The 16,274-nt window shown below is 45.8% G+C and overlaps 1 protein-coding gene across 1 annotated transcript in view; it reads left to right on the top strand.

Moving 5' to 3' along the window:
* MREG (melanoregulin) overlaps window positions 1-13,288 on the top strand; it is a 42,724-nt gene extending 29,436 nt beyond the window's left edge. Inside the window, 3 exon segments of the mRNA XM_048869917.2 lie at window positions 6,296-6,386; window positions 11,003-11,166; window positions 11,550-13,288. Coding sequence (XP_048725874.2) covers window positions 6,296-6,386; window positions 11,003-11,166; window positions 11,550-11,684 — 390 coding nt within the window. The 3' untranslated portion in view covers window positions 11,685-13,288.
* The last annotated feature ends 2,986 nt before the right edge of the window (window positions 13,289-16,274 follow it).

The following is a 16,274-nucleotide window of genomic DNA, read 5'->3' as shown; positions in this document are numbered from 1 at the left end:
TTAAGGTACAGTAGATACTGCCTATGTATGATTTCAGTGGGAGATGTATATGAGTGACAACTGAGTGTGTGGTTTATGGCTTGGCTTCTTTATAACTTTCAGACCAATGAGGCAGGCAATAGGAGGGATTAGTGCCTCTGTTCTTATCTAGGATTCTGCTTCCTAGATGTGGGTCACTTTGTGCGGTCTCTTCTTCCCCGAGACCTGGTCACGGTTCCTAAAGCGTGGTTTGTTCCCTATTCAGAGTCCTTGAATCCGTTCTAAGTTAATTTCCTTTGATACCGCCCGCAGGCTACTGAGGATCTTGCGAGATGGTTGTTGCTAGTCCTCTCACATACTATAGCTGTCCAGTTCCAGGAGTGGTGAGCCTGGAGTTCTGCTCTGATGTCACCAACTTCAAACTCACAGGGCCAGACATGTGACTGAGGAACACTTCGTGCAGCTGGGTGGGCCAGTGTGTAGAAAGTGGCCTTTAGCCACTTTTGCACTCCCTGATCTTGGAGCCACTCTTTACCAGGCCAGTCCCTAGGGAGAAGTGAGACCAGCCTGCAGACTGCTGGGGCTGCCAGAATCATGGGGATGGTTCTCTTGGTCCAGGTGTCCCCGTCCCAGTTCTAAACCCAGGTGTGATGATAACTGCAGGGCTGTTTCTGTTCTTGGCTTTTTCTGGCTCATGTGCCTATGGTTCAGTGCTGTGCTGGAGTTCAGCTTTAGTCACACATTGGCACCGTGACAAGATGGCAACAAGGAGACAGGGCAACGAGGGCTGGTGACTGCCAAGTAATGAGCAGAGAGAATGCACCTACTTGGTACTGTGCTGGAAACTGGGGCTGATATGTTCAAAATCAGTTAAAGGATTTAGCTCCAAATTCCATGGACTTCAGTGGGAGCGGTATGGCTAAATCCCCCCTCCTTGGCTAAACTGACAGTAATGCATAAGAGTTGTAGGCAGAGATTAAGGTAAGATCTGGATTCCTGGTCCTGTAAACCTAGCTTATCACAGATGCAAGGAGTCAGCAGCCCACACCCACCTGCCTCTGTGACGTGGCAGGGTGAGAGAGTTGGTTAGTGAGTCAGGAGAAAATGAGTGAGACATCCTTGTCGTCATCCTTTCTTGCCTGAGCCTCAATTTGATGGACCACTCCCCACCCTGCTCTAAATATGACTGATACCCAAATGTCTTGAGTCATCAGTGGAAGAACATGGTGTCCTTCCACTCAGCGCACCCAGGGCCCTTCCCCATTCCAGTACAGAGGCGCACACAGTAATTACACAAGATGCTCTAAGTATGAATGTGCTAGACGTGCAATATGGAAACATCACATCCAGTTTGTCTCCTAGTAACACGCAGGTGTTATCACGAGTCATTTTAGGTAGAGCTGGTATTGAGGGCTATAATGTCAGGCAAACTTCACTTCCATTATCAGACCCTGTTTACAGTTGCCTTTAGCTTTACCAAACTGTAATAGTTCAGGCTGAAATTTCCTTTGTCGGGTGTCCGCCTCAGGTTAATCTTTTTTTCCAGAGGGGTTGTGGGGGAGGGAGTTGTTCAGCCGACTCCAATTTCTTACAGTAACTTCACTGAAAAGCTCAATCATGCCCAAGCTTTGCAGCAGGGACTTGATATTTGGCAGGAAGGTTGTCCTAGTGCCAGGGATGTGGCTTTGCTTGTGAAAATCTGGGCAGGTTCTAATCTTCTGAAAATTTCAGTTCCCACAAGCTCGGAAGAGAAAACAGTGGTGACATCTCTGAAGAGTCTGTCTTCACAGAGCACCCTCCATCACCTCCCAATACAGTTGCTATGTGCCATCTAGACTATGCATGTGCCATCCCCGCTATTGTCCCTGCGCGAGCTGCATTCAAGAGCTGCTGGGGCTGAGCAAGACCTGAGCACCACTGTGGCCTCTGGACCCAAACTGACAGCATGAAGATTTTCTGTGTTCGGTGCTGCAGGTGCTGAGGCAGTGAGGAGGAGCCGTCAGTCTGAGTAGAATTCAGAGGTGTGAGAGCCATGGGTTGGGGAACCAAAAGTCTCGGGGGGGTGGGGGCAGAGAAAGCAATTTGAGGATGAGTTGGGGCAGAAGGATCTGTAACCCCCAGAGCTCACACTCCCTTCCAGAACTGGGCCTAGAACCCAGGATTCCTGAGTCTCAACATTTCCGTACAGGCTAGTAAACAGCTGTGAGATCCAGTGGCAAAGAGTGTCTCATCCCCTTGTATGGGCTGCTCCACACAGGAAAATAACAGCCTACTACTGCTATCAGTTACTCTTTTAGCTCAGTGCTGTGGATCTAAACATCTCAACCTTGCTGATGACTCCAGGGGGTAGTGGGGGGGGGGGGGGTGTCAATATGGTTCCATGGAAAGGAATTTCTGCTTTTCCGTTTCTCTTTCTTTCTGTGTTTTTGCTGCAGGACTCTTGGGGGGTGGAGTGGGCTGGAGAACTAAGGAGGCTCTGTCCTCACAAGAGCAATAAAATCTAGTAATTGAGAGTGCATGGGATTTTTGGATATTTTTGTTTTAATTCCAAACTTTTAAAAAACACTTGAAAGGAATGTGTGTATGTGAAAGATTAAAACATGTCTGACCTATCAATTCAGAGCAGAGATCGAGCCCACTCCAATTGTCCAATCCCTCTGCTAACTATGATATTTCTGGGTAAAAAGCAAACAGAACCCCATGCTCCATCTGCACTCACACTTGATCAAAATACCTAATTGGTTTTAATTCACACCTTCCCCCCCCCCTCCTTATTTCAGTGCAAGTTCGTGGGGTGGACACTTGCTTTGGATTAAGAATGTCCCTAATTCCCTTTAAAAATCCCAACATACCAAATCAAAATAGGACAGAATGTGAAGTTTTTGGTTTTGTTTTTTTAACCTGGTTTGAAGTAAAACCAATTTTGTTATTTTGGAGCAAATTTAAGCAAAAGCAGCCTTTAGGAAAAAACAGAACAAATATTTAAAGTGGTTTTTAATGCCTGCTTAAATTTAAAAAAGAAAAGGGGGGAGGGTGAGGAAATGGGACGTGATCCCAATATCTGCTGGTCACCTTTAAAAGCTAAATTAGCATTTACCTGTTAGTAATTACCTATTAAAAATGAGAAGTTTCTCTTGCAGACTTTCTGTGTAATTGTAGGAAAATTATCAACATAATGCATTTTACTGGCAGATCACTCTTCCTTCTTTAATTGATCCTGACATGCTCTATAATTTTAGTTAATGGCTCTTAAATTTCTGGAAATTAGGTCATATAAAAATTACTCTAATTAAAATGGCATGTTAATGAACAAGATGTATACAAATGTGCAGGGAAAGGTACATTGTATACAGCTGCTCTGTAACTCTATTAGAATGGTGAAATGGGATTTGAAAGTCAGACATACAATGCAGGTTTCTGATTGGCTGTTGGTGACATCTGTCTCCTCTGTAATGGTTAAACATATGGATCTGATCTCACATATGTAATTTAACTGGTTTTGATTGTAATGAAATGTCCAGGTGTTTGCAACCCCCCTCCCCCCAGCCCCAGTCCTCCTATAGATGGCTTTGTGCCTTTCTAAGTGAGGTGTCTGTTTTGTTTTTAGAGGAGGAAAGTGTGTGTATGGGGTGGTTATGGGGATTGGAGAGAAGCTGAAGCATCATTGCTTAAACTTTCCAAAAGTCTTCACCCTGTGAGCAGAGGTCAGACTTGGAAATATACAGCCCAAAAGACGAACGTTATGAGTAACTGGAACAAAGTGATTGATCACATAAGTTTACTAGCACATTTATTTGAGCATAAGCTTTCATGAGCTACAGCTCACTGCATCCGATGAAGTGGGGTGTAGCTCATGAAAGCTTATGCTCAAATACATTTGTTAGTCTCTAAGGTGCCACAAGTCCTCCTTTTCTTTTTGCTGATACAGACTAATACGGCTGCTACTCTGAAACCAGTCATAAGTTTACTAGTGATTTTTGATAGAGAATGAATACAACTAGGAAAGTGATCTGAATTCAATTCCATTTTATGTATCAAAGGTCTGGATTACCAATCACTTAACCTGTGCAAATCCACAGACTACACAGGCGTTTGCATAATTGGAAGACAGTGTGGTCACAGGACTTACTGAACTTTATTGTGCTGATTTGATAAGGTGAAAAGAAAAAAAAAGAAAAAAAGAAAAATCCAGTTGGATTTTTAGACCCTAAGTTGAATTCACATAGGGCTGGTGGTTACTTGTAAACTGAGTGCATGAAATAGGGAAATAATTAAGAGATGAAAAAGATTGACACCTGTCCACTCCATGATGCCATTTTTACACACGTTCTACTCTGTAAAATGGACTAACGTTCAGGTATCCATTTAACATGTTTATATTAGTAATCACGGTAGCAAAGGACAGAGTGTATTTTGGATGACCAGTTACTATGTTAAATGGATACTTTAATGTATAAGGGGTCCAACTCAACCTCAAATATACAACTGCATGCTTGTATCAGAGGTCAGAACCGGGCCACATGCACTGTGGGAGTGCCGTGATTACTAGGGGAATCTTACTTTTGTTGCATTTCCTGACTGGTGTGTGCACAGTTTTGATGTTCTATAAATAAGTGGTGGCATTTAATCTCTGTAATGTCAATTGAAATACTAATGCACAAATAGCTAAACTAATGTCACTTTTACGGTTCCAGGGTCAAAAGTTTACTCAGGTGTGGGATACCAGATTAAAAGATTAGTATAAAATGACACTAAAAACATAGATATTTTGTATTCTGCAGCACAACAAATTGCATAGTAACTCTAAATTGAATGGAAATCGCATCTGCAAACCCAGTTGTTCAGTCATTTTTAACTGTTCAGCACTAGCTTGAAGACTAGTCCTCAGTACCGGTAAGTCCTGGCTTGTAAAAATCAGCCATTTCTGAGTTAAGCATGGACAAAACAAATATCTTGCTTTTTTGGCTATTTAAATAATCATGGCCTAGGTTTTCTAAAGGGCTCAATTTCCATTGTTCTCTAAGCACTTCTGAAAATCTTCATTTAGGTGCCTAAATAGGAGCTGAGCTCTTCTGCAAATCTGGCCCTGGCCTAATTTGAAATGTGTCACTGGGTTATGCTCAAGCTTTAAAATAAAACCACAAATTCTGTGGGTTGTGATCAGACACGGAAAATTGCAACCAAAAGGTGCCATTTCTTTAGAAGTTAGAAGCCTGGGAAAATAAGTTGCAATGGAAGGTCTGGTATAACTAGATAAGAGATCCTCACAGGAACAGCTTTTTGTGTCTCCAAATTCCAGGAAAAGCTCTTTGATGGGAAATATCTCTAGGGTTTCAGCTTCAGACCAACTGAGTGGGAGTGGGAATGAACCAGTCCCCTCCAGCACACCTTGTTCTGCATCCTAGGACAGCATTGCAGAACCCAGGAGAGGGCTGGGCTCTGTTTCTAGATTGTTTCCTCTTTGTTTCCCCTGCCCAAAATAAGGAGTCCATTTTCAGCTATTGGACCCATAAATCATGGTAAATTTTCAAAAATTATAGACTAAATTCTGCAATACAGTACAACTTGAAGACCACAGAGTTTCTTAGGGATTATACCAGTGTAACTGAGGACAGAATACATTCACGAGGAAGTTTAAGTTTAACTAATGTTGAGTAGAGCTTGTCCATGTTTTGAAGAGATCAACCTAACTTCCATTGAAATAAATGGGAGTTAGGTCAGTGACTTCAGTGGGCAAAGAACTGGGTCCAACTCAGACCGGCTCAAATGTTCTAGTCCATTTGTTTTTGATGCGAAAAAATGGCCTTTTCTAGGGGTGGAGGAATGGAAGTGTTCTGGCTTTTCAACAGAAATAGAAGCGTTTTGTAGTTTTTAGCTTTCTGTTCTTGATTTTAAAACAACCACCACCTTGTTTCAGCATTTTTTCAGTGACAATACTTTGCACTTTTCAGCCAGCTGTAGGTCCTCTGCTATAGAAAGATGAGCACATATTTTAAAATGCAGTTACACTAAGCCTTGTGATTGGAACTTAGTTAATTATGTTGATGCTTGAGCCAAACTCATGCCCATTCTCCCACAGATGTACTGACTCCAGTGGCAAGAAGGTTAAAATAGGAAAAAATTATTTTAGTTGGTAAAGTAAGCAGCTATGGCCATAAATCCACACTGGAAACAGACTTGTGGAGTGAGACGTTACTCTGTCATAGACCTATGAATGTGGCTGGGTCTCTGGGAGTAGAAATCACTGGAAAAGAGCCAGGTGGGACGAGGCATACAGAGTGAAGAAGGCTGAATCTGTTCTCCCCTTGCCTTGCAGGAATGGCAAAAACTGAACTATGACATCTATACCTTGCGGCAAATCCGAAGGGAAGTGAGAAGCAGATGGAAACGTATTTTGGAAGAATTAGGTAAACTCGAGGTCATGGCTATTTTATTTGCAGCAGCATAGCTGTTCAGCAAAGGCTGTTACTGATGCCTTCATATCTTGGGGTAATCTTCCAAACCCCCCCCCTTCTTTTGTTTTGCATAGATGCAAAATGACAGAGCCACCAAGGCTTCACTGAAGAGGGGTGCAGTTGGAAAGAGGTAGTGCAGAGGGACACTGGGTCTTTTCCCTCCAACCTGCCGCACCGTGCAAAGGAGTGCCATCCTATGGCTCTCTGCAGCAGCTCATGGGTGGGCGAGCTTGGAGGAGGGGTCTGGCCACTGGCTCTTGTGACAAAGTTCCTCCTCTGCCTTGGTGGGTTCTGCACTCTCTGGCAGATTTGCTCACCTCAGAGGTTCACGGCAGTCCTCCGTTTGGCTCCTTTTGTTAGTGGCACAAAGCTGCCGTTCAGCTAACCTCATCACTGGCCAGCTTGGGGAAAAGGAGGAGAACAATCCCCACAGTCTCTGCTGGCCCACCTAATGGGTTGGGAGACAGGCCAGAGACCTTCCCCTCTGGTGGCACCCACAGTCCAGGTCAACTCCTCTTATATCAAATAGAGAGTTGGGGGTGGGGGAAATAGGGGGAACCCAGGCCTGCCCTCTACTCCGGGTTCCAGCCCAGGGCCCTGTGGATTGCAGCTGTCTATAGTGTCTCCTGTAACAGCTGCGTGACAACTACAACTCCCTGGGCTACTTCCCCATGGCCTCCTCCCAACACCTTCTTTATCCTCACCACTGGACCTGCCTCCTAATGCCTAATGCCTCCTGATAATGCTTGTACTAGAATCATAGAATATCAGGGTTGGAAGGGACCTCAGGAGGTCATCTAGTCCAACCCCCTGCTCAAAAGCAGGACCAATCCCCAATTAAATCATCCCAGCCAGGGCTTTGTCAAGCCTGACCTTAAAAACTTCTAAGGAAGGAGATTCTACCACCTCCCTAGGTAACGCATTCCAGTGTTTCACCACCCTCCTAGTGAAAAAGTTTTTCCTAATATCCAACCTAAACCTCCCCCACTGCAACTTGAGACCATTACTCCTTGTCCTGTCCTCTTCTACCACTGAGAATAGTCTAGAACCATCCTCTCTGGAACCACCTCTCAGGTAGTTGAAAGCAGCTATCAAATCCCCCCTCATTCTTCTCTTCTGCAGACTAAACAGTCCCAGTTCCCTCAGCCTCTCCTCATAAGTCATGTGTTCCAGACCCCTAATCATTTTTGTTGCCCTTCGCTGGACTCTTTCCAATTTATCCACATCCTTCTTGTAGTGTGGGGCCCAAAACTGGACACAGTACTCCAGATGAGGCCTCACCAATGTCGAATAGAGGGGGACGATCACATCCCTCGATCTGCTGGCTATGCCCCTACTTATACTTCCCAAAATGCCATTGGCCTTCTTGGCAACAAGGGCACACTGCTGACTCATATCCAGCTTCTCGTCCACTGTCACCCCTAGGTCCTTTTCCGCAGAACTGCTGCCTAACCATTCGGTCCCTAGTCTGTAGCTGTGCATTGGGTTCTTCCGTCCTAAGTGCAGGACCCTGCACTTATCCTTATTGAACCTCATCAGATTTCTTTTGGCCCAATCCTCCAATTTGTCTAGGTCCCTCTGTATCCTGTCCCTGCCCTCCAGCGTATCTACCACTCCTCCCAGTTTAGTATCATCCACAAATTTGCTGAGAGTGCAATCCACACCATCCTCCAGATCATTTATGAAGATATTGAACAAAACCGGCCCCAGGACCGACCCCTGGGGCAATCCACTTGACACCGGCTGCCAAGTAGACATGGAGCCATTGATCACTACCCGTTGAGCCCGACAATCTAGCCAACTTTCTACCCATCTTATAGTGCATTCATCCAGCCCATACTACTTTAACTTGCTGACAAGAATACTGTGGGAGACCGTGTCAAAAGCTTCTCAGTCCTCCAGCAGTACGCTTACTCACTCTCGGCTTCTTGCGCGCCTTTTGCTCCCAGCTCCTCGCACGCACCTCACTAACTAAAGTGAGGTCCTTTTTAAAACCAGGTGCCCTGATTAGCCTGCCTGTCCTAATTGATTCTGGTAGCTTCTTATTTGGCTCCAGGTGTCCTAATTAGCCTGCCTTAATTTGTTCCAGCAACTTCCTGATTGTTCTGGAACAACCCATTATCTTACTGAGGGAAAAGGGATCTGCTTAATCTGGGGCTAATATATCTACCTTCGATCACCCACCTGTAGCCATCTGGCCTGACCCTGTCACACTCTGTAAACTCTGGGTGGGTCCACTAGTCAAAAAATTGCCTAGGGTGGTTACACAGAGTGGCAGTAGGTGCTCCACCAGATAGGAAAGGGGGTGTCCCCTCTACCCTGCCACAACATGCATGGTGTTTGTCTATTTGACGTCTGCATCATGATAGGGGTTTGGATAAATGGGGGGTATACTGTATACCACATAGAATCTGTGATTCTATGTGGTATACAGTATTACCCCCATTTATCCAAACCCCTATTATCCAAACCGCCGTGTTAATCCAGATCCATTCGCTGTCCCCCATGCATCTCAGGGCCAGGACTGTGAGGAGGAGGAGGAGGAGTCCCCATCTGTGGGGGAGCCCACCCTGTTGAATGTCTCCTGTGGCAGAACCAGGAGCCCTCTGCAACCTCTCTGGTGCAGGAGTGAGCGAGCAGTGCTGTGACAGGTGAGCTGCAGAGGGCTCCTGGTGACACCCAGTACCTGCAGGTGCAGGGGAGGGCCAAGGATCTGCAGTCCTAGCAGAGTCCTACCCAGGGGTTTCTGCTCCTTGTGCCTGCAGGAGTTGGATGTCACCCACCCTGTGGCAGTGCAGGGAGCCTCTGCAGTCCTGCTGTCATGGGAGTGGGGCAGAGACCCTGGCCACGACTGTAGAGGAGAAGTTGAACCCCCAGTCGTGGGGGAGGCCACCCTGCTGCTGAATGGCTGGCTGGGTCCAGCTCCCTTGATTAACCAAATTCCTGATTATCCAAATAAAATCCCTGTCCCCAGGCTATTTGGACGATCGGGTCAGGGATTACCCTGTCTTTTTAAGAGCAAGGCAGCTCAAAATGAAAGAGCACTGATTTCTTTAAAACTACATTTTTCCCAAATCTCTTTTTCTGATGAAAGTGATGTGAAATTATCCATTTTCCTCCTCTGGTTAATACCAGCAGATCTGAAGAACTGTAAAGAAATTTTAAATAGGGTTTAAATGAATAAAACTGCTTGGCAATGCCCTTTTCTTTCCACTGCTTTGCCTAGTTGTCCTGGAAAGAGTTAAATCCACCTTGTGATCCAAACACATCTGGCTGGTCCTCTGGAGGAAACTGCAATGATATGTGGGGCCAGGGTCCCCATGGCCTTGTGTAGTTCTTGACATCTGGGCAAGATAGATGCAAAATTCTGGCAGATCAGGAAGGCAGTGATTTGGACTACGCACGTGGAAGTCTATCTTGGGCACAGGGGAACTGCATCCCTTGGGTGTCCGTTCCTGGGCTTTTTGCCTTTGCAAGGACATGACCACTAAGAGCAAAAGAACTTATTTTCCCAGACGTGATGATGGAGGGAATCTTTTATGCACTGAAACTGTAAATCATTGTTAACCTTTATCAACCAGACTTGGTTAGCTCCTACATACCGCTTATCACAGAACCGCAATGCCCTGGGTCCTTGGATAGAAAGTACTATACATTGAAAATTATGCTAGCACTGTGATGTACAAAAAATCCTCAATCTTACAGACTGCCGTGGGGGAACATGAGACACAAAGCACATGATCTGATGGGCCTACACAAAGTCAATAGCAAAACTAGCTATAAACCCTCCAGATCTTCTGACTCCCAGTCCCATGCTTTAACCACAAGCCCAGACAGACTTTGCAGCGTCATAAAGGTCCTACAGATGATCTCACACTTCCTGGGGCCAGGGTTATGGGCAGATCATGAAGATTACACTCCAAGTCGCTTCCTTCCCACAGATGCTACTCTAATTAAAAAAACAAAACAAAACCATGCTGACTGTTTCAGTACCAAACAACCACCTGCATGTTTACTCTTGCAGTGTTGCTTTTCCCCTTCGGTTGGTTGGGGGTTTTTTTTGGCCTGAGAGGTGCTGAATATGTTCAGTTCTATCAGCAGCTCTGGGACTTGCTGGATCATGAAAAGAGCAGGGCACCCAGCCTAGACTGAATGTACTCACTGTCTATGCACACAGGGAGCAGGCGAAGACTGAATCAGCACAAGTAAAGATGCCCCTTAATCGGGAAAGCACAATGCATGTGTTGCAGTTTTAAATGTTATCTCACTGGTGGCCTCCCGTTCACCCTACAGCAAGGGTACACAGTGGAGCCTGCTCAGAGGAAATGCTAGTTCACTTTATCCAAGCGTGTTTTATTTTTTCCTGTCATGGAGTATAAAATAGGAACACTAAAAGGCAAATACACAAGGCAGAGGGGGAATAGCGAACCTTCAAATATATACCGAGCTGTCTACTAGCCGAGAGCTGGATTGGGTTGGTTGGTTCTTTGTAGTAATGTTATTGCCCACTTACATCCTGCCATGTTTTGTGCCTTTCATTTAAACTGGACTGATCGTCTCTGTCCTAGGGTTTCAGAAGGAAGCGGACTCCCTGTTATCGGTGACTAAACTTAGCATCATCAGCGATTCTCAGAACATGAGCAAAGCCCGAGAGATCCTGTTAAAGATCTCTGAGGAGACGAACATTTTCCCAAACAGCTGGGAGCTCTCTGAGCGATACCTCTTTGTGGTGGTAGGTAGCTAAACATTCCTTTCTTATCTAACCCCCTCTGTCTCTGCTAATGAGGTCACAAAAGTGGCACGAGTAGTGAAATGCACAGGATCAAAGCCCCGTGTACCTCAGTCTCCCAGATATGACTGTTCAGTCCAAGATTGCACTGGTGGCCTGCTTGGGCACAAATAGAAACATGTCTGCACTATAGACCATGAGCCTGATTCAGCTGAGAGTTACTCTAGTTTTATGCCATTATTTCTCTTGGAGACATGACACTGGCATGACACCGTGAAGGATGAGGCCTTATGTCTTTTCAAGCCTGTCTGAGAGGGCATTTTTGAATGGAAACTGTTGCAAAGTCAGGGATACCAGCAATTCTGACGACTCCATTATTTTGACAGGATCGTCTTATTGCACTGGATGCTGCTGATGAATTCTTTAAGATGGCCAGCATCGCCTACCCAAAGAGACCCAGGGCAGTGAAAGTGGAAGACAATCCGAAAGAAATGCAGCACGTACTTGCTCCATTGCCCTGAAGAGACTGCTTGGGCAGGAGGTGTGCTGGATTTCCTTTCCCTCACGGGAGTTGGCTTACTCGTTGAGGTTAGCCAAAGTGATGTGATTTCTTTCCTTCAGAGGACATGAGTGGATCCACAAGAGCAGAGTGCCCAAGTAAAATGACTTTATTGTGAGCATGGAGCGCAAGGGTGGCACAATCAAAAAGATCCAGGGGGGCTAAGAGTGGGCCTTGGTGCAGGGATGCTTCTCAGTGGAAAGGAGCAAGTGCTGCTATGAACCAGAGTTCTGCAGGTGGAAGAATATGAGAGACCAGTGTCTGAGCAAGGACGTGGACGTGTGTTTGGGGAGGAGGGAACCCACTGTACAAAGTGTTGCAAAGGCTGGGATGCCTCTAGTTAGAGCAGCATATAAAGTTCTGTATTTCCGGTGGTTTCCAGTGGCATCTCATAACTGGATGTTCCCTACATTGTCCGTTGTAGTCAGAAGAACCTCTGAGAGACTATTTATTTTAACTGCCTTTGACTAGAAACGTATTCAACCTCTCTCCATGGTGGTCACATCCCTCGACCAAAATGGACTGTATTGTGCATTATGTAAATGATACTTTGTCTTCCCCAGTTCCCTCAGCAGCCAAGGTAAGACACATGGGGGCTGATCACACTAGGCACTGGGAAGGTTCAATAGGCAGTGAGCGGGTGAGTAAGTCTCTGAGTGGATTTAGTTGCATGTGTCAAGGACTGTCCTTGTCCAGTGATGCAGTCAGATTCCGATGTGGGTATGATTTCCCATTTCATCAGCAATGCTACAGGAAGAGAATATCCCTTCCCTTCTTATTTATTCAGCCCTGTAGCTGCTCTTGCAAGTGGTGGCAGAAAATCAAATCCTATTCCTCCGGCTGGCATCTTCCCTCCCGAGATTGAAAACTGGTTGTCCAGGACTGAGCTCTGTAACTCAAGCATGAAGCCAGTGAAGGATCCTGATTCCAAGCTTAGCTCCCAGTGAGATTCTGTTCTAAAGACTTGTTTTGCAAAGCACGTGTGACGCTGGGTTACAGAAACTTTTTCATTGTATCTCTGTAAACAAATCGGCCAAGACCTTCCAAAGTGACTAGTGATGTTGGGATGCCTCCATTCTTTGATACTCAACTTGACTCTTTAAGGCGTCTCTGGTTGGGCCCCCAAAATCACTAGCTGCTTTTGGAAAACCTGGGTTGTCATAACTGCATTATTTTAAATGGGGAAAAAAAGGTGAGGGTGTATTGTGCAAAGAAGTATGCTGTTACAAAGCTTGTGACATGAGATTTTTAATAACAACCCTTTATGTCATCTTGCTGTTTTATCTGGTAATAAGCAATAATTTTAAAACACTGGATGTTAAGAATAAGTAAGAGTTCTTGTTCATCAGTGGTTAATAGAACTGCTGCAGAGTGGCCAGCTGAGAGAGTTCGTTTCATTGGAGGCTTCTTAGGAAACAAAATCGCCAGTTAGAACTTTTATTTGTTTATACCTACAGTGTTAAAATATCTATGAATTGTAAATGTTTGTCAATCTTCCTGGAAATGTTTTGTGAGTTCTGTACATTGATGAAACCTTACTTTAATAAACACAAAGTTCTGTGACAATCAGGCAAAGTTCTCATTTGAGGGGGTGTTTGCCTCTACAGGGACCTGTTCAGTGAGTGCTTTTTTTTTTTGGTTGAAAAAGAATTTCCCTACTGTGTGGGTGGCTGGGGGAATGCAGAGCATCTACTTCATGCACCTGTGCATGACACTCAGGGTGTGTCTACACTCGAAATGTTACAGCTGTGCTACTAGAAAAGGAGTACTTGTGGCACCTTAGAGACTAACCAATTTATTTGAGCATGAGCTTTCGTGAGCTACAGCTCACTTCATCAGATGCATACCGTGGAAACTGCAGCAGACTTTATATATACACAGAGAATATGAAACAATACCTCCTCCCACCCCACTGTCCTGCTGGTAATAGCTTATCTAAAGTGATCAACAGGTGGGCCATTTCCAGCACAAATCCAGGTTTTCTCACCCTCCACCCCCCCACACAAATTCACTCTCCTGCTGGTGCTAGCCCATCCAAAGTGACAACTCTTTACATAATCAAGTCGGGCTATTTCCTGCAGAATGCAGACACTTGCTACGGAGACGGAAGGAGTTCTTCGGCCCCTGCAGTAAGTCTGCCTCTTTGAAAGGCAGTAGCTAGGTCAACCAAAGAGTTCTTCACTCTGCAGCCTACACCATGGCTTAGGTCAGCTTCATTACTCGGCACAGGGAGTGACCATTTTCACAGCCCTGAGCGATGCAGTTAAGCCAACCTAACTTTGTGTCCCTCGTGCAATTCAGCGGGAGTTCTGCCCTCCGTAGGGAGTACAGCTGAGATTTTCAAAGGACCCTGTGAGGATTAGGCACCTCAGCCATGCTGGATTTCAATGGGATTTGGACACCTCACTCAAACTCCTCTGAGAATTCTGCCCTGTTGAGGAGGGGGCAGTTTAAAGGCACAAACAGCAGCTAGTGGTTAGATTCACAAAAGGCTTTAGGCATCTAACTGCCACTCTAGGAGTCTATATCTCAGAATCAGGCCTCTCTGGGGCTCAAAAAGCCTCTGCTCAGCTGCTGTTGAACCCTATAGGTGCCTAAACTCACTCAGCACCTGTATTTTTTGCAGTAAAATTTCCCTAGGTGCCAATGTTTCTGCTTCTGGGCATGTGCACTGCAGCCCCGCTTGAGGTGTCCAGGCACCTAAGCCCCAGAGCGAAGCACGAATGAGGGAAGATTGGCATTCCTCCACGTAACTCGCTTGTAGGGCCCAATCCAGTAAGCGTGCTCAGAGCTCAGCTACTGCATTGGGTCCCTGTAGACTCATAGACCCGCAGGACCAGAAGGGATCTCAAAAAGTCTTCAAATTCAGCCACCTGGTGCTGAAGCAGGACCAAGTAAACCTAGAGCATCCCTGACAGGTGTTTGGCCAACCTGTTCTTAAAAACCTCCCATGATGGGGATTCTGAAGCCTATTCCAGAATTTAACCACACTTATAGTTAGTTAGTTCTTTTCCTAATACCTAACCTAATTTTCTTTTGCTGCAGATTAAGCCCATTACTACTTGTCATATCTTCAGTGCACACAAGGAACAGTTGATCACCGTTCACATTATAACAGCCCTTTAATGTATGTAAAGATATAACCTCCCTTGCCCCCTCCTGCCCCCGCCCCGCCTTCTCCTCTCAAGGCTAAATGTGCCCAGTTTCTTTAACCTTTCCTCAGAGGTCAGTTTTTCTAAACCTTTTATTATTTTTTGTTGCTCTCCCTTGGCCTCTCTCCAATTTATCCACATCTTTCCTAAAGTGTGGTACCCAGAATTGGAGGATCGAGTACTCCAGCTGAGGTCTCACCAGTGTTAAGTAGAGCGGGACGGTTACCTCCCAGGTCTTACACATGACACTCCTGTTAATACATGTCAGAATAATATTAGCCATTTTTTTTTATTTCTGCAACTACATCCCATTCACTAGGCCAGTAATCCTGTCAAAGAAGGAAATTAGGTTGGTCTGGCATGATTTGTTCTTGACAAATCCATGTTGGCTATTCCTTTTCACCCTAGGCTCTTTTCGGTGCTTACAAACAGATTGTTTAATAATTGGTTCCAATATCTTTCCTGGTATCAAAGTTAGGCTGACTGATCTATAATTCCCTGGGTCCGATTTGTTCCCCTTTTTAAGGAGAGGTGGTGTTTGCCCTTGTAGGTGATCTGACACAGAACTGGGGGTGATGGGGTGGGGGTGGAGAGGACTTTCCTCACCATTATTAGCCCAGTGCTTAGGATAGTTCCCTGGGATGTGAAAGACCCCTGGGTCAATCCCTGCTCCACCTGAAGGGAGGGATCTGCTATCACCCAGTGCCCTTGAGCTGTGGGATATTCTGATGTGGGCTCCCTCATCTTCTCCCATTTGAAGCTGTTCCACTGTGGATAAATAATGGGGGGAAAAAATCACGGGTGCAGGGGGACTGGATCCTGGGTGTCCGTCCCCCCCCCACCTCTCAGGTGAGTGCACTAACTACCAGGCTACTATGTCATTCTCATTTCTTGCTCCTTCTCTGGCCCAATGATTCTTCCATGATTTAGCCACGGTGCAAAGCTTTAACAGGAGTGTCGCCATGAGCCTACATCAAAATATCCCCATAGGCCGGAGAGGTGGCAGATCCCAGTTCAAATCCCTTCTCCCCCTCATGCAGAGGGGGCACTTGAACTGGGCTGAGTTCTGAGGGAGGTGGTCCTGCTCCTCTGGGCTACAACAGCACCAGTATATCAAGAGGATTTGCAGCTGAGAATCCCAAGCAGAGAGCATTGCCTCCCTGCAGCCTGGACCTGGGCACTGAACTCCCTGAGAGGGCAGGGCTTAGGACACACCCCTCTCTGGGGCATATTCCATTGGCTAGCTTAGGTGGAGAGCTGCCTAGCCTGCTGGCTTTTGTGAATCCCTTTCCGAGATTCCTCTCCCTTTCCATTCGCTGTACAGTTAGCCAAGGTGCCCAACGCAGGCTTCATGAATCACGGTGATTTTTCTAGGCACCTAAAAGGAAGGGGTGGTGACA

The sequence above is a fragment of the Caretta caretta genome, chromosome 11, assembly GCF_965140235.1.
Source record: "Caretta caretta isolate rCarCar2 chromosome 11, rCarCar1.hap1, whole genome shotgun sequence".
Taxonomy (NCBI): Eukaryota; Metazoa; Chordata; order Testudines; family Cheloniidae; genus Caretta; species Caretta caretta.
The sequence above is the reverse complement of the archived record's forward strand: the minus strand, read 5'-3'. Positions and strand labels throughout refer to the sequence as shown.